We start from the raw sequence: 26,062 nt of genomic DNA on the forward strand, positions 1-26,062 counted from the left end.
AATCTTAAATCGTTCTTTGATCTATTCAAATTATATATCTTTAAAATCTATAATAAGTTTATATTCCTCTTATAAATAATTTGTGATGAAAAAAAATGTGAATGATAGCAAAATATAATTATTTATGGCTGTAAAATATAAATTAATTAACTTTTATTATGTTAACAACTTTTAAGGGTATTTCAGACATTTTGATTTAAAAAGCTGTTTATCAGCACTTATTTGCCAAACACATCAACAACTTTTTTTTAACTTCAGCACTTTTATCCAAACGTATAACTGCTTATTTTAAAAATAAGTTTCAGCACTTTCAAAAGTACTTTTTAAAGCTGCTTTTATTAAACCCATCGAAATGGACCCTTAATCTTTTTCTCTATTTTAATCTTTTATGGTTAATTAATAATAAGTACAACTTTTGGTTTCCAATATTAGAAATTCACTTAACTTATGCAAATTTTGAAAGCGAAGACCAAATATGGTATAGGTTATAATGTTTATCTCATTTGGTGTCTGATAATTATATTAGGTTTAATTAAATTTAAATTCGTGTTAAAATATCTTGTGATAGATTATATTAAAATGTGTTATTATCAAGATAATATTTTTACATCAATATAATTCGAACCTGAGATTAATAAAAAAAAAATTGATCAATTAAACATGAGGAAACATTAAAAACGTTTCACTAAATATCAAACTTATATTAAACTAGCATTTAATTATAAATTTTGTATCAGATTTTAAACATTTATCTATAAATATCTATTTGATCATAAAATTTCTTTACATTTGAACTTGAAGTTCTCAGAAATTGACTTTAGACCAATTTTTGAGTCTATGAGACGACTACTTTTAATACTTCCCAATAGACAAAAGAAAAATGACGATACATGACCTACGCAATGCATCTTATGTCATAATATCATTATATATAAAATTAGATGGAGAATATAATATATAGTCGACTCATAAATAAGTCACATCTTCCACGAGCTTTAATTTTACAAATATAGATTGATGTATTAGTTATAAGGGAGTCAGAAGTTTAAAGGGTGAAAAATGTTAATAAAATTTTTGAAACGATATATGAAATTTTTTTTAATCAAAACGGTAAAATCGCTCATGAAATAGCGATTTTGTCGGCTTGAAAAAGTAAAATCGCTGCTATGCGATTTGTTAAATTTGATTTTTTTTTTAAAAAAAAAAAAACTAAACAAATCGTTTCCAAAGGAGCGATTTCCAAACTAAAATTTTCTTTTTTTAATATGTCGCTGTTGAGGCAGCGACTTAAGTTTAATCTTTTTTAAAATTATTTTTTACTTTTTTTTTAAGTTTAATTTTTTTAAAAAAAAAAATCGAATCGCAGTGATTTTTAATTAATTTTTTTCAAATCAAATCGTTAAAAAAGATTTTGATTTAAAAGATTTTGGCAGCGATTTGATTTTAAAAATAAATAAAAAAATTAATTAAAAACCGCTGCAATTTGATTTTTTTAAAATTTTTTTTTATGTTAACTTAAAAAAATAGAAACAAAAAATAATTAAAAAAAATTGAACTCAAGTCGCTACCTCAGCAGCGACATAACAAAAATATAATAAAAAATATATATTTTTTGAAAATCGCTCCTTCGGGAGCGATTTTTTTGTAAAAACTTTTTTTTTAAAAAAAATCAAATTTAACAAATCGCTATTATAGTAGCGATTGTACTTTTTCGACGGTGAGCGATTTTGCCGTTTTAGTTTTAAAAAATTCATATATCGTTTTGGAATTTTTGTTAATATTTTTCACCCTTTAGGCTCCGAACTTAGGTTTTGTAATATATGGATTATTTATATCATTATATGGGGATTAATCATATAATGACAAATTTTTTTATTACACGGTAATTAATTAGTATACAAATTATTTTGTAGGGATTATCTATTGTAATAAGGTCATTTTTGTTTTAAGATATTGTTATTCAGCACGTCTTAGGTTACTTGAGTGTTTAATTTGATTGGGTAGATTTACACTTTAATTATACTAGATTACACGAGATATATATCTTATAAGCTATATATATTAGTATATAAAACAATTCCATTTTATTAATTTTAATTTAATAACTTTAATCAATCAAAATCCAAACTTTATATATCATAAAATACATTCATTAATCATAGAATCCATACCTCGAATCACTTTTAAGTTATGTGATTAAGAATTCAACCTATATATCATTATACACTCATCATGCACTTGTATCAATTACTCACGCTCTACTCTGAACAATGTAATTATATCACTTGTATCAATTACTTATGTTCGACTCTGAACAACGTAATTACACACTTATATCAATTATTCATGCTCGATTCTAAACAACGTAATTACATGTTATAGCTCCACAAAGACACTTCCCCATCACTTTCCACATCATCCCAACTAAAACAACTATCATAATGGGGAGTTGGTGAAAACAAATGCCCCTCACTCATCTTCTCTTGCCATGTTGATCCCTCAATTTCCAACATTTCATTATTGTCACCCCAATTATTATAACATGAAATGTTACCCATCTCCATATTTTGTATGTTATTATTATTATTCACTTCATTACCCACCAAATTACTATTGTCACTTCCATTGGCCCCACCAATAGCAATATTTTCTTCAATATAATTGATTTCCTCATTCATATAACCGACTCCAACTAATTCTTCGGCTGCTTGTATGGCAGCCTTACGTAATTCTTCAGGATCCTTTGATATCGGTACAGTCAAACGCCAACTAGAATCGGCGAAATTTAAAGTAGCTAGGTTACCTCTAAGTGCTAATGCAGCTACGTCATGAGCTCGAGCCGCCATTTCAGGAGTCGGGTAAGTCCCTAGCCATATTCTTTTTTGCTCACTCGGCTCACGCACCTCGCACACCCACTTGTTATTATCTCTTCTCCTCACCCCCCTATAAACTGGATGACGAGTTTCCTTGAACTTCTTTCTTCCTGCGCGTTTCTTAGGTTGACTCGAAGCTAGTAGAAATACTCCTTCATCTTGAACTCTAAAGTGATCACTATTCATCTCGAGGAAATTGCTTATTTCTTTTTAAAATAGTCGCGACTATTATAATAGTCAAAACTTCGTACCGAGTGAAGTGATGTGAATAGGAGTGTATTTTTGTTGAATTTGTGGTTTTGGAAGTTTTAAGAATTTTGTGAAAGTATGAAAGTAGTTTTTATAGAAAAAAGATGACACATAGGCTACGACATAGACACGGACACGTAAGTCTATTTAATTGCTAAAAGTTTTATTGGTCAATATAAACATGGAGAAAAGAGACCGATAAAAAGTCGTGAGTTACTATGACGGACTTTAAAAAGATATATTTTCGTTCATTTTTATTTATCATGTTTTATTTTTTTTAAAGTTAAATTGCTTTTGTTTTAATTTATATTTTAAAATGTTTCTTTCATTATATATGTTAAAAAAGATATCAATTTATAGGATTTTTTATGAAAAATTATTTAAATGCATATTTTATTTTATTATAGTTTCTAAAATTTTATACGATTTAAAAAGTTTACGAAAATTTTTTCTCGAATATATCTCTATTTTCTCTCGAGTACATTCATTTCTGGTATTTGGATACATCTCTATCCCCTTCCCTCTCGAATACATCCCTCCTATTACATTTCTATTTCCTCTTAAATACATTATTTCTCTCTTGAATACATCTGTGAGCTATGTATCGGTAGATTTTTTTTGAATAATAATATATTGCGACCTAGCTATCCGAATGTCTGCTGATGTATATGAAATTCTTTAATTTTTTTAATTTTTTTTGTAATTTAAAAAAAATAAAATAAAATATAATTAAGTTTTAACACTAAAAAAATTTGTCTTTTAAAAAAAATATAATATTACATGGTATATTAAGTTTAATTTATAAATAAATTTGAAAAAGATTACTTGTAAAGTGTACACATCCTTATTTCAACCTTACTATATAAAGACATAATTATTTTAAATAGGTCAATAACTTTTAGTACGATTTTTGAATATTTAAATTTTAAATAATACTTTCATTTAATTAAGTTATTTTGTGTACTTTCTTCTTTAGGTTTGAGTCAATGAGACAGAGAATATGTTGTTTAAGGAAACAAATCGTGGATACAGCACACGTATACTACACACTTTCAGTCACTTTATTACAGATTTGACACTATCACACTTTTTTTTTTTTTGAAAATAATTTTTATATTTGTATATTCGGTAGGAACCTAATAAAATTTAGATTATTATCGAAAAGTTTGATATTTTAACACGTAGGTAAAAAGTTTCCTAACAATTATGATTTCATGTATATGGAGATTCAAATACTAAACATTTGATTAAAGATAAAGCAATACTTATCAGGATCTTTGATTTTTGTTCGAGGAATTTGAGAAACAAAAATATAAATGTGTAAATAAGCTAACAAAATAAAATTTTAAGAAAGTAGTACTTTAGTGGTGGACCCTTTGAATTCTTTTAAATTTAACACCATATTTTAACATGTTTTATATCTATATAAAAAAAAAGGGCGAAAACCTAAACTAAAACAAAAAAAAAACATGAAACTAAAAAAGTAAAAAATAAAAACAATAAATCAGAGATTCGAACCCTCAACGTCACACTTAGTTTTGATGAAAGTTACCAAGGTTATAACCATGTCGTTGAGGGAGTTTAAAAAATAAAATAATATATATATATATATATATATAAATATTTAATGTGTAATTTTTTATCGAGGGATTTCGAGTGAACCCCTAAACGACACGTTGATCCGCCCCTGATACTTACCACTCTATAACAGTCCGTATTAATAACTCACCTAATTCTATAATCAGTTTCTCTTCATCTCCGCATATTTGTATATTAAAATGTATGATAATTTCATTAAAAGATTCAAATTGTTACAAGTGATGGAGCATATTCTTTGGGATTAAAAAAAAAGTGAAAATATAAAAAAAATATACAAAGAAAATGTTTACAACATGGCCATAATATAATAGTCAACCATTTTTGAGCTTAGAATAGTTGACTCATGTCTTGAATTAACCCTACAATGGTTCTATCCCATTGACTCTCAAATATGAAAACTAAACTAACAAAGAAAAAAAAATTTCTTGTTCCAATAAACCCAAGAAGAATAAAATAACAACCATATGAGTACCTTTTTCCATGTCATTACTCAATTCAACCATGTGCTAGAAATAAAAATATTCCTTTTAGTCTTTTTCTCAATTTTTCTATTCATATTTAGGGATAGTTTGGTTTGACATATTAGTTATACAAATTACATATTTTGATATATTTTTATTATCGAATATGAGTGTGTTCTTATCTTTGTGAGTTGTAGAAATATTGAATCAATAAATTACTTTTGAAATCATAAAAATTATTCGAGAATTGTTACTCGAAGAAACAAATACATGAGAAACTGTTAATATGAAACAAATATTTCAAATCGAATGATTCATTATCTATATAAATATATATATTGGACCCCACAAGGAAGAAAAAATAATAATAATCCGTGTTAGCGTGTCAATATCGTAGCCACATGCTCCTCCTTTTTCTTACTTTGCTTAATTCATAATCCAATTCAACTAACCTACTTCTAGTAATAGCACTTCCCTCACTACAAAGTTTGACTATTATAAAAGTCGCGATTATTTTAAAAAAATAGCGATGTCCTCGAAATGTATAATAACTTGATTTCAGTTGGGATGACATAAAAACTAGTGATATCGAGGTGTCTTTTGTGGAAATATAGCATTTGATACAAAATAAAGGATTAAGTCGCGCAAGTAAAATACGTGATATATGATTTTTGATTGAAAAAATGTGAAGGTTCAAAGAAACTTGATATCTGATTTATAGGGAATTTGAAAAGGATGAATAATAATAAGTGGATTTGCGAGGAACGTGGGTTTACGCTAGTAAATTACCTAGTAGATAGAATAATTGGATTCTGTTTCAATATCCGATTATAGTTATAAATAGATCGGAGTTGCATTTTAAGAAAGAAAAAGATACTCAACAAGATTGATGTTGAAGTGTTCACAATTAGCTGTTGAAGAAACTACACCATGACTAAGTAAATTAGACAAATTTCTAATCGTCTTCATTTTCTTAAATTTTGAAAAGGTAATAAAAATGAAATATATTAGTAAAAAATTTAGGAAAAATTACGCGGTTAAGCAAACTTATACTACTTAATTACTCATTATAACTATAGTTTTCTATAACTACCATTCGCGAATAACATGGGTTAAATTCGAGTTTGTATATGTATAATTCACCAGAATATACAAATATATATGTATAATATACAATTATCTAACCAATATACATATACGATTCACCTCTCTTCCACTCTACTCCCTCTCTCGCTCGCTTCTCTCCTACCTCTCCCAATCTCACTTGCCTCTCTCCTCCTACTACCAATCTCACGTGCCATATATACAAATACATATGTATATTTTGCAATTATCTAACCGATATATATATATACAACTAACCTCTCTCTCTTACTCTTTTCCCTCTCTCGCATGCCTCTCTCCTCCATCTCTCAATCTTGCTTGCTCTCTCCTCCCTCCCAATCTCTCTCGCCTCTCACCTCCCTTTCCCAATCTATCTAGCTCGAATATGCAAATACATATGTATAATATACAATTATCTAACCAATATACATATACATTTACCTCTCTCCCACCTTTTTACCTCTCTCTCTAGCCTCTCTCCTCTCTCTACAGTCTCGCTCGCCTCTCTCTTTCCTATAACATGTAGCTATGAAATGTAATCATCAAACTATAGCTATGGAAAGTATATAATTAGGCTATTTTTGAATTTTTATATGTGAAAGTTCCTCAAAATTTTATATGGTGTTGATTTATTTTTCCGTAGGACCCAATATATTTTAACAACTAAATTTTAAATATATTGATGTAATTTTTCTACGCTTTGAACACCATAAATATCGAATCAGAATAAATAGGAGTGACAAATTTAATCCATAAATTCAACCTATCTAAATATTGGACTGATAATTAATGAATATTAACTCATGAGAGACATTATCAAAATATTTTTTCGATGCAATGTATTTAACCATAATAAATAATTTTCTTATATATAAACTTAGATAAATTATAAGAAAATAAAGAAAAGAACAAAAGCTTAATAAAAAGTGGGTTAGTTGGGTCACGACCTACTCTTTCGATTCATTTTGACCTGTTCAAATTGAAACTAATCTGTTCATTTGACATCGTCTTAATTCTTATGAATGGATGAGTTTGGATTGATCTTGAAGCTGGGCCTTAAAAAATAGTTGGGCCTTTCTGGTGTGAGAAAACCCATCAATTTGTTTGGGCTATATAGTTATAAGCATACTTCATTATGAAATTCATTTTTTTTTAGATAAACGGAGTTGGCGAAAAATAAACATTAACGAATCAACTCGATTGATTTTGACTAAACATGGTTCAACCTCGATTAGATTTGTATTTGTTTGACTTATAGGTCACATGTTTAATTAAAATTAGTCATTTATTAAAATCAATTCATCAAAACAATACGTTTTTTCTTTTTGAAATTTTACAAAATTAGTATAAATCTATTTTCCAAAAACCTTTCAGACTATATTTTATTCAGAAAAAATTTAATGAGAAAAAACAAAAGTCTGATATTATAATATGGGCAGCTTTCACTTTTATAGCAAACAAAAATTCATATTTGTATGCTATAACAAACTTTGCATAATTGCGCTCCATAGCAACATAAAACTGTATAATTTGCTATACATATACAATTGTATAATTCGCTGGCCTAAATTGTATAATTCGCTGGCCTAAATTGTATAATTTGCTGGCCTATTTCGCTGCAATTGTATAATTTGTTTTACATACATTGAATCGAATTAAAATGTATGTATATTGCATAATTATAAGTGTATCGCAAGAAGATATATGTTTTTCTTGCTTTATACAAAAACAGAAACACAATATATACACTTCTGTTGTATAAAGCTAGAGAAAATTGTATTTCACTGCAATTGTATAATTCGCAATTGTATAATTCGTTGGCCTTTTTCTCTGCAATATTTAAAGTAAAATGTTTGTAAATTGTATAATTAAATGTATAACACGAAGATATACATTTTTGCATGTGTATATACAATTTTCTCTCGCTTTATACAAAACAGAAACAGAATTATACACTTCTGTGTATAAAGCGAGAGAGGCGAGCGAGAATGGAGAGTGGCGAGCGAGATTTTTGGGAGAGAGACGCTGGCAAATTTTAGCTAATGTTTTGCTATGGAGCACAATTAAATCAAGGGAAACTTACATAAATATACTATAATAAAAAAATATTTACCATTTATAGCAATAGTATTTTTTTTTCACTTGACCATTTTTAATTCATTTATAATACAAGTTTAATACATATTACAAAGATAAATTTATTATTCAAATATAATACAAGTTTTAATATGGATAATACATTCATCACACATTTTAATACACTTATAATACAATGTGATAATTTTTTGCCAAACAAACATAATATATTTCAAAAACAATTATAATTCAAATATATTACATACATAATTCACTTTTAATACATATTACAGATTTATCACAATATTGCTATAAATGGAAATAAACAAAAAGTATCGCTAAAATCAGTAATTACTTTTAAAAATGTATTAATTTATGTAATTTTTTCATAAATCAAACCCTAGTTATTCCATTTAATTTAGGTTATTAGTTTGCTATTATATATAATTTTTCCTTACAATATTATACGTTACTGTAAGACACGTTTTACGATTAAAACATAATTCCACACTAAGCTATGTGAGAAAATGTATTGCCAGCATGAAAATGAAATACACATTAGATAACAGCTATTATATAAATCTAAATTCTTTTCCAAATACGTATGCAATTTTCTCACATCAAAATAACTAGGAGTAATTTACCCACGAATTGCCCTCGCTCTCACTTTTTTTTTTTTTGTTTAGCAAACCATATACATATATATACACCCATAAATTAACGCACATGCATATATAAGAGTTTAACTTTAATATACTGACGGAGTAAAAATCAATTACAATATCGTCAGTGTACATACGTGAAAATTCTACATATTGATATATCCACACATCAATATCACACTTGTATACTACCACAAGTCTAGCCAATTCAGATTCAACATTTCAACAATTTCTGGTTGTCATCAAACCTACAATTCATTTATGTTACTCGGTTCACAGTTTATTAATTACTGAATTTTCACATACTTGGTAGTTTTTCTCAATCACATTCAAAGCTATTGAGTTCTGCCTAACCAACTTTTATCATATTATACCATGCATGCGCAATAAGGGAGTTGTAAGTACATTACACGTACAACTGTACACACATATACGTAAGAGTTTAACTTTAATGTACTAACAAAGTATGTACATAAAGTACGTCATCAATATATATATCTCAAAATCCTACACAGATTATTATCACACGCGCTTTTCATGCGTATATAAGTTTAACTTCAATACACTGACAATTAGTATATATATATATATATATGTGTGAGAGAGACATATTTATCCACACTTATATATGGCCAACCATTCACATACTAGTGGTCAACTAGTACCAAACATTTTAGTTGACAACCTAAAAATTGCAAGAACAAATACGAAACATCCTATATATCGCGGTATACGATGTAAAAGTGGAAAATGGGTGTGTAAAATTAGAGAGTCACGTAAGACAAAAAGAATATGGTTAGGTAGATACCCTATACCACAAATGGCTGCTGCTGCCTATGATGTTGCTGCCTTAGCTCTTAAGCCTACTCAACATGTTGTACTCAATTTTCCTCATCTTGTTGATTCATATCCAAAGCTCCCTCCTTCTCCATCTCCGGCCGATATACAGCGTACCTGTGAAATTAGGTCTTAGGCCTAACTCACACCCCAAAAGCTAGCTCAAAGGGAGGAGGATTGCTCAAGCCTTATAAAGAGTCAACCCATCTCATTAATCACCGATGTGGGACTTTTGTCATTCTTTAACACCCCACCTCACGCCCAGTGCTTAGCATCTGGTGCGTGGGCAATTTTAATTTGGGGACCCCAACATCGGGTGAGACATCCCCTGCTCTGATACCATGTGAAATTAGGTTTTAGGCCTAACTCACACCCCAAAAGCTAGCTCAAAGAGAGGAGGATTGCCCAAGCCTTATAAAGAGTCAATCCATCTCATTAACCACCGATGTGGGACTTTTGTCATTCTTTAACAGTACCGCGGCCACCGCAGCAAGATGATGGCCTTGAAGGGCGATGATGATCGGTCATCGAGAAGCGGAGGAGCTATATGTGCCGGAGGGGGTTTATCTTAATCTTCTTCATTGAAAAATTATGATGTGGAGATAGATAATCCCTTCATTTTATTATGTCTATGAATATGTCCGTAGTTTAAGCTCTCGTTTAGCCATAGATTTTGAGGTTGAAATATGAAAATTCAAGCTTCTGAAATTATGTTTGAACATGCATTACACTTTAGAAAAAAAATGAAAATTTTCTGAGTGGAAGTCTTAATTTTTTTTTATTTTTTTATAAAAAAGATCAAATTTCATGATTAAACATATTTTTGAAAATAAAATTTCGAAATCTATTATATCAAAATTATCTATGACTAAACACTAGCTGATAACAAAGAAAAAACAACTTTCTAAATTTATAGATTAAATCTACTTTGACATCTCTACAACTATAAAACATGTCATTAAGAGTGTGTTTGGTAGGAAGGAAAACATTTTTCAATTTTCCCATGTTTGGTTGGGACAAAAGTTTTGGATTAGTACTGGGACGCATATATCAAAAGCTCAGTGTGAAATTCATTTTCCTCAAAATTAAGGAAAATGACTTCCCTTCAAAAATTAAGGAAAACATTTTCCATAATTCTCCTCTGATTTCAAATTACTTTTTTTTGGGAAAAACATCAATTTAAATAAATATTTTCAATTTCAAAATTTTATTTTTTCACCTGACCCTTGACCCTGCCCCCACCAGCCAGCCCCCCCCCCCAACCCCAACCCCTCCCCAAAAAATTAATTTTGCTTTTTAAAAATATTTTTAACTTCAAATTTTTATTTTTAAACTCATACCCCTCCCCGCCTCCCGGTCAGCCCCCCTACCAGCCCCTACCCACTCCAATTCCCAAAAAAATTAATTTTGTTTTTTCAAAATACTATCAACTTCAAATTTTTATTTTTTCACTCCTATCCCTTCCCCTCCCCTCCCCCGCCCACCACCACCCAAAAAAATAATAATTTTGATTTTGAAATATTTTCAATGTCATAAATTATTTTTTACTCTAGTAAAAATAAAAGATGTCTCTCAAAAACATTTTTCATTCATAAATCAAACACTAAAAATCATTTCCAGAAAATATTTTCTACTCACCAACCAAACATGAGGAAATAAGTCCAAAATCTACTTGTTTCCAGGAAAACATTTTCCTCCATACCAAACACACCCTAAAGGTGAAATATAATTCTCACATACATAAAGGTACTATATATATATATATATATATATATATACACACACACACATATATATATATATACATGTATATATATATATATGTATATGTATATATATATATATATATATACATGTATATATATATATGTATATGTACATGTATATATATATATGTATATGTACATGTATATATATATATATATATATATATATATATATATATATATATATATGTATATATATATATCTGTATATGTATGTATATATATATATATATATGTATGTATATATATATGTGTGTGTGTATGTATGTATATATATATATATGTGTATGTATGTATATATATATATGTGTGTGTGTGTGTGTATAAAACTGTTGAATTTCTTTAACAAAAGGGACTTCTTAATTCTCTAGTAGCAAAGGTAGTTAATAACACTTAATTAATGTCGGAAAAGACTTTATTACTCTTTATTAGTATCAATATTTAATGTCGTTAAAAGTTATTTTTGTTGTAGTGAATTAACCACCAAATTTTTAGTGACATGCTAAATCAGATGCAACTTAATCCTCCACCTAAGCATTGACAGCTTGGATTTACTTTTAGAAAAAAGAATAGACCTTTAGCGGGCGACAAAAGTCGCCGCAAATTCTAAAATATTGTCACTTAAGATTTTGAGCAATAGTCATTAACTAGTAAAATCTATTTTTTCAAATAAAAAAATACGATAAATATTATGCATTTTTCTTTTAATTAAATATTAGTTGGCAACACTTAGAGGTAGAGATTATTATATTTATTTAATTAAAATGTCCTTGTCAAATTTCATTAAAAAGTATATGGAGAACCGACTATATATTATATTTCGTGGACCATGGAAGAAAAATGTCTGACTAAAATAACATGTTTGGTATTGATAGATTGTGATGTTCAAATTTATAATTTTGCAAATAATTTATATATACTAATAAAAGAATTCTTTTATGGAATATATATAAAAAAAATGACCCATCCATAATTAATTTTACGAATAATCTGACAAAATTTTATATTTTTGATGACTTCATGAGAAATTCATATTCTTTTTTTAGAAATGTAACAATGATAAGCTCACGATAATCTTATAATAGTGGTATAAAAGGATAAAATATGCATAAACATTATTTTTATTTTTATAGGATAGATAGAATTTTTTAAAAATTCTCAACTTAAAAGAAGATTAATCAAAACAAAAGTTAAAGCAAAAATAGTGGAGCGCTAAGTAGTTTTTTTTTTTTTAATCAGATGTTTCGAGTTTGAATCTCGTTGAGTATGAAAATGTCGCTTTTGTTATTGAGCATTTTACCCCTCAATGTGGAACTTTTTAACATGAACTCGGACTTAGTCAAGCTCCAACATAGAATATCTTACCCCTCAATAGGAGAAAATTAATCGAACTTTAAAATATAAATATCAGACATCGAATGAAAAAATAAATAAATATCAATCTACTCAAATGATGATTAAGTAACAGCCGTGTGTTTTATTCATGCACATGTTAAATGCCTCAGTGATGTTTTAAATTTTGTACGAGGATGTTTAATCCTTAGTAATTTAATTATTTTCTGCATGAAGAAGACCTTGAGATAGGAAAATATTAAATTGTCAAATTATTTATATTTTTGTATAAAATAAACCATAGTAAAGATGTTATTTTATCCAAAATGAATATACGGTGAATTAAATTTACGTTACATTTTCGCAAGAAAATATTTTCATTATTTGACTCAGTTATTTTTAACCCCTGATCACAATGAGAATAACATTATACTGTTGTATCAAAACTTCTTGATCATTCTAAGTTGAGAACTCATAGAAATTGGCACAAGTAGTTAATGATAAACTTACTTTTAAATTTTAATTCGAAATTTCAAATTTGATCGAGCTTTTGAGTTAATATAATTTTCTTTAAAAATAGTACGCGTTAAAACATTCTTTTGGCGACTCTCAAATTTACAAGTTACAACTTTTGAATTTAAGTAACGATTTTTTACCATTCGAGCAATTTCCTCTTTTATCTTCACTTCCGCTATCGTAGCTCTCATCCTCATCACCCCACACTACTACTTTCATTTCTATTTCTCACAATATTTGTATATATTATATATAAATAAAATAATATTATTTATTTACCTATCAAACATGAAGAAAAAAAAATGTTAATCTAGTTTTTGGAAAACATTTCACATCCTACCAAACATACCCTAAATAGTATGTTCTTATGTCGACTCATTTAACAAACCAAGTTTTTTTTTTTAATTTTATCAATGAAATAAATTAATAAGAAAATGATATGTCTTTTTCTATAGCTGTACATTTTTTTTATTAAATAAATTTCACTTTCAAAAATCTAAAATCATATCATCTATTGACAAGCCGCAATTTTATATTTGTTGAATTATCTAAAAATAAAAGTTTGACTTTAATTTTTAGTAATAAATAATAATATGGCCGACTTCCTTTCTTTTTCTAATGTCCTTTTCCATATTGTCCATTTTTTTCCTTTTGTTCTCACGTGACTAAATTAAAATTTTGAGTTAAAAAAAAAAAAGAAAAAAAGAAGTTATTTGTATATTAATTAAGTGGATTAATTAATTAGTAAGTTATATTAAAATCGTAATCAACTAGTTTTACTCTTGTAATATGTTAATATTCTTTTGTAACGTAGAGAATAATCGTAACCATTTGAGTATAAGTGAGATTTCTATCAAATACATTTATACGTTATTTTATTTAAGAATGAACAAATATTTATTATATTATTACGAGTTATTTAATGATAATAATGATTTTGTGGAGCTGTACTAAATTTGAATTTTGATGATTATTACGAAACAATACACGATGGAATAGAATTAATTCTCTTAAAGGAAGTTGATTATTTAGTCTATTATTAAATAGGTCGTTGTCAAATGGACTTATAAAATTTGAGTTCAAACTGAGTCGATTATACAATTTAGATAATTTATGAATTAATATACGCGAAAAAATTTCAAACATTAGGAATTCGTGGAGAATCAAATGTTAAATTTAGACATTATCCTAATTATATATCATGATAGCTTAATTAATAAGTATGGATGTTACTTATGAAATCACTTGTACATAACCTCCTAGATCACTTTTAAAATATCATTAGAGTTCATTTAGGGAGAATTATATTTTTAGGTTATTTATAAAAAAGATTAAATTTTATATAAATAATATCTTCATATTATTTTTTAAAAAGATAAAACAATATCATATTTTTTTTCTTATTCATTTTGTAAGTGATCGAGAAATCTTAATTCCTCATTTGTTCAAGTTAATTTTACGAAAACTTTTTCCATACAAGACACGCAATGCCTTCAATAATTTTCTTCATATTTCAAAATTTGAACACAAAGACTCTAATTAAAAATTAAGTAAATCATCAAACTCATTCTATCACAATTCGTATAATCATTCTATCACAACTCGTATAATATCGATAAAGGAGGTTGTTATCATTTAACTTCAACAAGTAGACCGACAAAGCCACTACACCACTTAGGTTTAAACACGTTTTTATTAATTAAAAAATAAAAAAAGCAAAACCTCTTTATGTTCTTGATGGCCCTTTTTATGTACTTCAATAAAATGTGTCTTGTCACCATAATTATTATTTTTATATATTAGAAGATGATTTTATTATTTTTAAGTTATTACTACTTTTACTTATAGTAAATTATTACTAGGATATCAATCAAGGGAGATTCAAAAAGGATATATAGAATGTGTATATAATTTTATTTTTATTTAGAAATTAAAATATTATTTTCGATAGATTTTTAGGTTTAATTATTACAAATACAATGATGATCACATCAATCTCCTCTAGTATTTATTCGTATGTCAAGATCCAATTGGTTTAGACAATCTTGATATATATATAGAAGTTGTCACTAAATTTAAATAATCTTTAGCAGCAAATAATTAATGACAATAATTAAATTGCCACTAAATGTGTTTTTAGTCAATTCACACTCTTTTGTAAATGTCCCGTTATCCTATGATGATATTGGACTCAATTGCAACTGGTTATATAATATCAGTCGAAGATTTAAATTTTGTCACTCTTTATAAATATACTTTTTTTTATTGGTAAAAGTTATCTTTATTGTAGTACGTGCGATATTTTCTTTGAAATTAAATTGAACACATTAATTTGAATACAAACTTCCTCTTGAATTACTTTTTTTTTTTTATACATATACATTACTAGCTACTTTGTGCCTACGAACAAAATTACGTTTTTTGAGTTTGAATCCATTTAACTTTGAATTCTAAATTCGTCTCTGATCATCGATAGTCTTTAGTAGCTCCAAAGACTTTCAGTATCGAAATCCCCCGATGAATAATCTTCCGATGGAAACGAGTTTATTCTAGGGGGACTTAGCATCATTGCTTCCGCCATATTCACAACCAAATTTGGAAATTCAAACAATGCTTCCTCATCAACATATTCATCCTCACCCATCGTCGTTTGCGCATCTCCTGCAGTGACGTAGTCAGAAATTTTAATATAAATTTTTGAATATAGATGAAAGAATGTAACACATGAATAGTTGAATCGTGACCTAAAACACATGAATAGTTGAATCGTGACCTAAAATAATATTTTAGCTACCTTTGTTAAATTTCATGCATGGTAAAATATCGCGATATATATATATATATAAAAGGGTGTATATATTTTTATCTTTGTACTTACCTATTTGCATATCATAATTTCCTGATGACGAAGGATATTCAGTTGAACCCCTTTCGTTACCTATAGCTCCATCTCTCCTATCTAACGACCGATCGTCATCGTAGCCTAGTGAGGCCATTGCCTCAGCGGCGGTGGCCGCGGCACGTTGTATATCAGCCGGAGATGGAGAGGGAGGGAGCTTTGGATATGAATCAACAAGATGAGGGAAATTGAGTACAATATTTTGAGTAGCCTTAAGAGCTAAGGCAGCAACATCATAGGCAGCAGCAGCCATTTGTGGTGTAGGGTATGTACCTAACCATATCCTTTTTGTCTTACGTGGCTCTCTAATTTCACACACCCATTTCCCACTTCTACATCGTATACCGCGATATACATGATGTTTCGTATTTGTTCTTGACTTTGTAGTATTTGAAGTGTCAGCCATATACACAAAATTTAAACTTATATATACTGATATCGGTAATGTACGTACTCTATCACGTGTGTATTAGTGATAGTTGGTATTGAATCGGTTTAATGGTAGACGTACAATATATGACATATGGATTTTGTAGAATTCTGTAACTTTGGTTCAAATTTTGTATATGTGTTGAACTTTGTAGCTTGAATAAATGGATTGTAGGTTTGATATTGACGAATAAGGATCACGAATACTTATCAAAATTCAAATATTGAATCTGTTTTTGATTATTGACTAGATATTATTAGGTGAATGATCGAGGATACATATGTATGTGTGGATATGTCGATATATAGAATTGTAACGTATATATATTGACAATATATCGATATGATTTTGTGTGACTAATTGTATGTGTTATGTGTTCAGTGTGATTCTTACTTACTTATATATTAAGTATATATATATATATACTTATATGTTTTTTGCTAAAAGAAAGTGAAAGCGTGGGCATTTCGTGGGTGGGTTGCTATAAAGGTTTTATTAGTTTTGTTTTTATGTATTAAGTGGCATGATATTTTATTATTAGACATATATATATGTGTGTGTGACATAAATTGAACACGTATTTTGGTGAAAATTTAACTTTAATAGTTGTTATCTATGTCTTATATGTCTAATTAATTTCCATGCTGGCAGCATTTTTCTCTCACAATTTAGTGTGCAAGTGTGTGAATATTGTATAAAAGAAAAAGATGGCATGTAGGGTACCCATGTGATCTGATGGTGTATATATATACATTATCTTGTTTTGTTATATATTTTCGTAGACATTGAAATTTTGTGAAATTCTATAAGACGTGTTTACTTTTTAGTTGAATTTTATAAAACGTATTTGATTTCAATTAAGATTCTTGGAAGCTGCTATACCCTAACCCCTAACTTATGCTTATATAAGGGGTATTATATTTTCTTAAAGAGACATCTCGAATATTTCATACGTTCATAGAATATTCACAAAGAGATCAAAATGTGACCTTCTACGTTCGAGAAATAATCGATGAACAGACTTCGAATTATAGGGATCAAGTTCAAATCATCCTAGTTAGAGAAGTACGTTACTAACGACCCTTAAATTATAAAAATTTGAAAAAATTAAGGAAAGAATAAAGTTATTTTATACACATTATTTTAATAGAATTATATTTCTTCAAATTTTATTTACGGTTACAATTTATTTTCAATCATAAAAATAAATTGGAACTATGTTTGGAAAGATCCATTTTAATTTGCATGTATTAAAAAGCTTGGGAGCAACCGCTTTCAGTGTAATAAATAATAATAATAATAACAATTATAATGAAATAATATTTCATTATAATTTTATAAATTAAATTTAAATAAGGTAGAATGTAAGACCTTATCCTTTTTTATGAGATAATTAAGTTATTAATAATAGAAGAAAAAAATATTATTATTAATGCATTTATAGTCTATTTGCAGCTAACCAAAAAAACACAAAAACACAATCAACTATTCCTTGTGTTTCTTTGGGCTCCATTTTTTATTTTTTGATACTAATATAGATAAACTTAAAAGATTTTTGTTTTATAAAAAAGATATGGTAATAATTAGTTTGTTTTTGTGTCTAATATTTCTATGGATGAGAATTAACCAACAAGACCTTGTAGTTCCAATAATAATAATAACTATTGTGATGGCTACAAGTATAAATGTACTACTTTTAAAACATATGTTAATGACAAATTCAATGATAGTCTAAGTCACTTCAATTGTGCCAATACCTTAAACGTTTATACAAATTCATACGAAAGAATTACGTAAATACGTAATTTAAAATATTATAATTTTTGGAAAAAAAATATTTAAAAAAAATTAATTACCTCTAGGATACATCTCTATTACCTCTTAAATATATCTTTCTTTTTGGTCAGTCCCAAAAAGAATGTATCATTTCATTATATGGTAAGTATTTAAATGTATAATTTCTCTTTTACCCTTATTCGTCTCACTTAATTTTCTAATACATTTATGAGGAGAGAAAAAAATGAGTTGCTTTTTTGAAGGGCAATTTGGTAAATATTTTAAAATTTTAATCATTTCTTAAATTCCGTGTCAGGTCAAATGTTGTCACATAAAATGGGAAGGAGGGAGTATCTTGGGAAAAAGGACGGATTTATCCTCGAATTTTAATAAATGGTACGCATATGCCCTCTGTTATACTTTGCGTCCATATAAGTCTCTGTCGTCCAATTATAGATACATATATATCCCTCTTACTAACGAATTCCTAATTTTTTACACGTATTTTAATCTTATTGAACTACTTGTTTGATCCTTTTTTTTTAATTCATAACCCAACTATCCGTCTCATAACCCAATACCCACCTAATTTCCTCTAAAAGAAATCCAAATTAAAAAATTCAAATTTTTTAAGTAAAAAATAATTTTGATTTTCGAATTCAAATAATACCACGTAATTAAATTGGTTCAAGGGAAGTACACTATGTATATGAAAGGCATTTAAATCAAACATTGTATATTATCTCTGTGGTCCTCTTATTGACTTTATTTTAATTTTGTGGTCTGCTGTCAATGTATTGAAATTGGATTGAGACACTACTAATTAAAAAAAAAGGAAAAAAAAGTTATGTAGTTAAGTAAATGTATACTAGTTAATTAGTAATTATAGTTGTGTTTTCGTTAATAACTATTCGTGACCGAAACTAATATCAGTGTGGGTTGGGGTTTCGAATTTGTATAATTCGCGCGTTCGTATAGTTCAGAATTTGTATAATTTTTGTATAATATAATTGGTATAACTGTTTAAGCTTTTAAGACATTTGGCTTTTTTAAAGGGAAAATTACAGAAATGTCATACTTGTAAGGTAAAATTACAATCTATCCCTTAAAAGTTTATAATTACAAAAATCTCTCAAAATGGATACAATAATGCAAGCGATGATACATTAATCTAATGCGCTGGATACATTAATTTGATGCGCGAGATACACTAATTTGATGCATGAGATACACTAATCTGATGAGCGGGGTACATTTTATACATGATCACACTAATATGATGCGCGAGATACATTAATTTGATGCGCGAAATACACTAATTTGATGCGCGAAGTACATTTTATACATGATTACACTAATCTGATGCGCAAGATACATTAATTTAATGCGTGAAATACATTAATGTGATGCGCGAAAATGAGGATTTTGAAAATTTGTAAAAAACTTATAGGGGATAATTGTAATAAGTAAACTCAAAAGGTGGAATTTCCGTAGTTAATACATATTTTTGTAATAAGTAAACTCAAAAGGTGGAATTTCCGTCGTTAATCCAAAAAAATAGAGGTTCTAAATAGTGCAATTGCCCCTATGCATATAAATTTATAGCCCAAACAAGTATGTGGGCTCACTCACTTCATAAAGGCCCATATCAACTTAGGCAAATTATTGTAGCTTTTGTGATTATTTCCACTCTCATCCCATAAACTTAATACATATAGATTTAAAATATACTTTATAATAACTCATTTAATGAAACAATAGCTTGAATATCCGTTCGATTTCTTATAGATTTCTAATTTATTTTGAGAAAAACGACTCACAGCGATATTTTTGTGGGAGGAAACCAAAAACAAGTTTTTATTAATTGTATATCACTATTATTGTTTTCTAGTATCGCCACCAAACACTACCCCACTCCCAGACTCTCATTGCATTCATATTTTTCTTCGTACCAAACATTCTTGATGCAGTGATTTGATCATTATAGTTCGAATCAAGTCAAACAATATATACATATTACGTGTGGTATTAAAACTTGAAAAATGTCTATATATTACACTGAAAAAAATAATTAATTATTATAAAAGTGTGAAGCACGTTTAATTTTCCGATGAAATTGTTAGAAGAAAAGGATCAATCTAGTATGACAGATCATCTAAAAGAACTAGTTAAGCATCATTGGCTTGATTAAAATGTGATGCATAATTTTTCCAATATTATGATGAATTTTCAAAATTAATTTCTTGGAGAAATTGATTAATTCAAGTCTTCCAAATGCAAAATAAATAATTAAAATTTCAAACGTATGTACTATTACGGTCTATTTACGTTAGAAAATTAAAACTTTTTATGACCATAGAAATTTCCACAACATAGATAATATAGATATATTTAATGCATAAGAAAGCTTCATTTTTTTTTCTCTAGAAGGAAGTATTTGTCTATTAAAATTCAATGTGTTTGAAGACTTAAAATGTGTAAAAATAGTGACAAATAATTTTTTCTAATAAAATTATCCCAAGTCGAGGGGAATGTATATTTGATTACACGTAAGGACTTTATTATTGTCCTACGGAAGAAGAAAGATTGTTTTTGAAAGATCTTCGATTCGAATAACTCAGATCAAAGAGCGATTAAAAAGAATTTGAATAGATAAAAATGAGTTGTAATTAAACGCACTAATTTTTTTTTGTTTATTTTCTAGTTTACCTAATATATTGATTTATTTTCTCTATCAAATTTTCAAAAAAATCAAGGCACTTTTAATTTTTTTTCCCCATAATTTAAATGAACTAAATTGTACGTGTGAATTGCATGATACTCGTAAGCATTGGGAAAATAAATTCTTTCATACATAGCAAATATGTGTATAACACGTATATAAAAGTTTTTTCGAAATTCAAATGCATTACGTAAAAAAATTTCTATGATATGATGGGCACAATAAAAAGTTTTTGAAGTAATAGTTAAGGACATTTTCTTAAAATAATTATTTAATGCGTAGTGTTCACACTTGTAAATAGTAGTAAAGTTTTACTTTCCCAAATTTTCTTCTAACTAAATATTCTTTAAAAAAAATTACATGTTAAACATATTCATTCTTATAACTAAACAAATTATAGGAAAAAAAGATTAAAATTTAAAATTTGATTAGGGTTGAGTTAGATCTATGTTTAATGTGGACTTGCTTAACGCTTTTAATTTTTTTTATATTATAACTCTCGATTCTGTACTCATTAGTTCTTATCAAAACAAATTTCATTTCGTCTGTATAAATTACTTATTTTACTTGTGTTTTTACTCTCAACCCAATTAATTTAAATTTACGTGATATTATTTTTTTTAAAAAAAATTATCAGAATTTCTCCATTTGTAAAGTTTTATGAACATGTAAGTTTATTGTACTTTGACTTTCATCCCTATAAATTATTCCACCATATTTGACTAATTTGAGAATCATATAGCCTAATTGGCCTATACACTAAAAGAGTAATGAAGTAAATAATTAAATATGAATATAATTAAGTGGAATTAGTTAGGTATCTCTCCATTTCAACTTTCTTAATTAGCCATTTTAAAATTGGACAAAGAAGATAAATTTTTATTTATTGTTAAAAATACTTAACTAATTTTCCATAGAAATAAGTAAATTATCCTTTACCTTTTACTTTCCTTTAATGTAACCGATTAAAATAATATTAAGACACTTCATATAATTTCCTTTCTATCACCCCAAAATGTGTCCAATACTTATCTTATACGAATATTCTAATTATATGATTAATTATTTTAAAGAAAATGATATTTCACAAAATTAAGGAAAACGATGTCTATTACTTTTGTAATTTTTAATTATGTCTTCTTCATATAATTATGAGAAACCGACACAACACACACACACACATATTATATACTAAGTTATAAATTTACGCTTCACGCAAATATAAATAACTTTTTTGAGCTTTTAAATAATCTACCTAATAATAAATTGTTATAAAAGAAAAGAAGTAAAATTTAATAGATTTTTTAGAACATTTTTAACTGAAAAAATTAAATGATTTGACATTATTATAAGAATTGTAAATGTAAAAAATGATAAAAAATATCTTAATATCTAATCATTTTTATGTTTTACATAATTTATTATGATAAATGTTTCATAATATAATTATCTTTTTTAAAATCGAGTGACGTTCTTATATAGAGATTAAACATCACTTTTTCTAAAAAAAAATTATACATGAAGAATCTAGAATGGTTAGAATAACTCTTTATGAAAAAAAAATTATGTGAAAATTTTCGATAATCAATATTATTTATGAATAAGTTAAGACCGTTAAAGATGTACACCACAACAATGTAAATTTTTTTTTTAGAAACAATCTATTATTTAAGGTCCAACATTCATCACTTTTCGTTATTGTTAATTTGTTAGTATCACAAAATTTATAGAAAGAGAAAAATAAATTTAAAACTATAATAAAAAACAATATCGTTGACACTTTTGAAAATTTATTCTTCATTAAACTGTTGCTCCGAAGGCCCTTCAAGTTGTTTGATCAATATATATTTAGAAGAGTCGAATGAGAAGGAAAAAAATATTAAAAGGACGAAAGTTTTGTCCAAGTGAGATCATATACATATCAAACGAAAAATAATCAATACAATTTTAAGGAGATCACAAAACAACGAGAAAAAACAGATATTAGAGGGAGTAAACTATGAGATATCCAATATTAATGATAACAAATCATTCTAACCAGAAAGGTTCCTATTTTTTTGAAATAACATACATCAAAAAATTGACTAACACTTCAATCAACATTCAATTCTTAAAGTACTCATAATATCTACTGATAAAATTTAGTAAAAATATGTAATCACAACATAAAAATAAAAAACTATGGAGATGCAAAGTATCAACTCTCAGAAGATTTTCTAAAGAACACAAAATATCATCCTTGTATGTGAAAGAATGACATTGATGAAGAAACTAGATATTTGTGAGGGCTTTTTTTACTGTACCTAATTCAATAATTCCAGTAGAGAAACTTGCTTGAATACTCAGTTAACATTTGTTATTGAATTTGTTCTAACAAATACTTATAATTATAATTTTGCATAAACATAAACAACAAAATCTAAATCACGTACCAAAAAATAACAATAACAATTAATAATATAAACACACATTAATGACCGTAAGAAATGTACAAGGATCTACAAAAATAGAATGAACCTGAATGAAAAAACAAAACAATGGTGTTAATGAGTCATTTAACAGGAGTAAAGTACACAGTTATTTATTTGTCCTTACGAAGAAATAATTTAATATTTTAAAATGAGAAAAATTTTTTCTAAACAAATACTTATGGTATCTTATCAAAAATATCACAATTTATGATAAAAATTATATCTACTAGCTCCGTCCCCGTAATTATTGGTGTTGTGCCGAAAGATATTGTTTGATAGTTTGAATTAAATAGATGGGGCTGCTATAACTTGATCAATAAAAGCAATATAAAGTGTGTAAGATATATAAATAGTGCTAACAATATTTTATTGTTTATTTTTTTAAAATAAAAAAGTACACAAGAAAAACTCAAGAGAATAGATGCTACAATATTTTTTTATTTGATATTATATAGTATATGTATATAAGTTAAAATCTACAAAACTATATAGCATTTGTTTATGTTAAGATTTTTAAGAAGCCAATGAACAAACGAAACCTGTCATGAGTTAAAGTGCATATTGTGATACACATGGTACAACCACCAAAAGCACATACAACAATATATATAATAATTTATGTTTGATAATATTGTTTAAGATATAAAAGGATATTAAATCTTATAAAGTTTATTTTTCATTTCGTGACTAATATGAACTTGAAACTTCCTAGGTGGATATCTCTCGTAATTTTTTTTTATGATAGTTTCTTTTTTTATGAAACTTTAAAATAATTGTTATTTATATGTATTTCGTTCATGTTTTAATTTTATTAATTTAAAATCAATTTATCAATTGCTAATTTTGAAACATGAGCCGAATAGATTGACTAAATAAAGTCGTGATCAAAGCAAATATGTCCTAATAACCATCGAAAGAATGGAGTCAGGATATCATTCTTTATACGTTTTACCTCCGAAAGTAGAAGGAATTCATTTTATTGTCTTACGTAATTTAAGATGTGGATTCGACAAAATACTCTCCCTATCTACGATTCCATCATCGATTTAGTGACGCATCGATCACGTCTCTAAAATTAAATGAATCGTTTTTTATTTCTATTCTATATATGGAAAGTTCAAAAAAAAGTTCCTATGAACCTAAGGATTAATTTATGTGATGAGTTTTGCTATAAATCATGTTTCTTTTATACACAATTTACTATGCTCAATTTATATTTTTTAAGTTAGATTGATTTTTGTTGATTTTTAATGAGAATTCAACCGATCATTTGACATAAATCGTTTTTAGTTTATCTTTTTTATATGTATATAAATATTCAAAAAAATCTCCTATATAAATGAAGAATTAATTTCTATTATGAGTTAGTATACTTTCATTTTTGCATGTAATAACTTAATTTCATTTTGCTTTTATATATACGTAATTTTATTATACTCATCTACAAACTCTAGATATCAATTAAATTATTTCTTTTTTAAAAAAATATATATATCAATTTTCTAAGTGAATTCAACAATTCATTTTCTCATCTACAAACTTATATCAATTCAATGACACAAAAACTATGTTTCTTCATTTTAACATGAATATATCATTTTTAGTCTATTTCTTTTCCATATATGGAAATTTTTAAAAAATATATGAATGAATAATTAATTTCTATCACGAGTGAAATATATGATTCATTCCCCCAAATTATAAAAAAGTAAATAGAAAAAATTAAAAAAAAAAAAACTCCTCAACTATCATTTCAACCCCACAATCATTAATGCTCCCAACAACAAAAACAATAAATTTAAAAAACTATTTGTGTTGATATATATAGTGTTTGTCTTTTTTGTTGTCTTTTACTCAACCTAGGTTAAGAGAGGACAAATTATATACAAAAAATAATAATTATTTCCTAGTTTCCTCTTTCCACTAAGATTATTTTCTCAATTTCAATTTATTTGATGTTTTTCACTTGTCAAGATAATTTAATCAAAGTTCAAAAAGTTCAATTATAGAGATGATAGTACTACTTTTGGTCCCTCTTGTTTATTAGTAAAAAAAAAGTTTAATTTTAATTTTAATTTTTGTGATATTTGGGTATAAAGCAAATTTAACGTGTCTTAATTAATAATACATTCGTCTAATTTTACATGTCACATTTCAAATTTCAAGAATCAAACAAATATATCTTTGACAGTAAATTTTTCGTAGATCTTATAAACATTTGAAATTATCAATTAATGTTATTCATAGTATATTTTACGTAATTTACAAATGTGTCATCTAAACTGGGAC

General features: G+C 27.0%; 2 protein-coding genes across 2 annotated transcripts; both read right to left on the reverse strand.

Annotated features, from left to right (window-relative positions):
- Positions 1-2,061: 2,061 nt before the first annotated feature.
- Positions 2,062-3,187, reverse strand: LOC101248897 (dehydration-responsive element-binding protein 1F-like). Its single transcript, XM_004244551.5, has one exon. It carries the CDS (start codon positions 3,057-3,059, stop codon positions 2,370-2,372), a length of 690 nt encoding a protein of 229 aa, XP_004244599.1. The 5' UTR covers positions 3,060-3,187; the 3' UTR covers positions 2,062-2,369.
- Positions 3,188-15,806: 12,619 nt separating this feature from the next.
- LOC101260455 (ethylene-responsive transcription factor ERF027-like) lies at positions 15,807-17,264 on the reverse strand. The gene is made up of 2 exons (XM_004244670.5): positions 16,354-17,264; positions 15,807-16,136 (listed from the first exon to the last, which is right to left on the reverse strand). The coding sequence occupies exons 1-2, from the start codon at positions 16,778-16,780 to the stop codon at positions 15,955-15,957; spliced, it is 609 nt and encodes a 202-aa protein (XP_004244718.1). The 5' UTR covers positions 16,781-17,264; the 3' UTR covers positions 15,807-15,954.
- Positions 17,265-26,062: the final 8,798 nt, after the last annotated feature.

Source organism: Solanum lycopersicum, chromosome 8 (assembly GCF_036512215.1).
Source record: "Solanum lycopersicum chromosome 8, SLM_r2.1".
Classification (NCBI taxonomy): Eukaryota; Viridiplantae; Streptophyta; class Magnoliopsida; order Solanales; family Solanaceae; genus Solanum; species Solanum lycopersicum.

Bases quoted from the DNA above. Each gene is read 5' to 3' on its own strand.
- LOC101248897 (XM_004244551.5), bottom strand. From the start codon at position 3,059: ATGAATAGTGATCACTTTAGAGTTCAAGATGAAGGAGTATTTCTACTA.
- LOC101260455 (XM_004244670.5), bottom strand. From the start codon at position 16,780: ATGGCTGACACTTCAAATACTACAAAGTCAAGAACAAATACGAAACAT. The intron at 16,137-16,353 runs GTAAGTACAAAG...ACGTCACTGCAG, and splicing joins AAATTATGATATGCAAATAG to GAGATGCGCAAACGACGATG.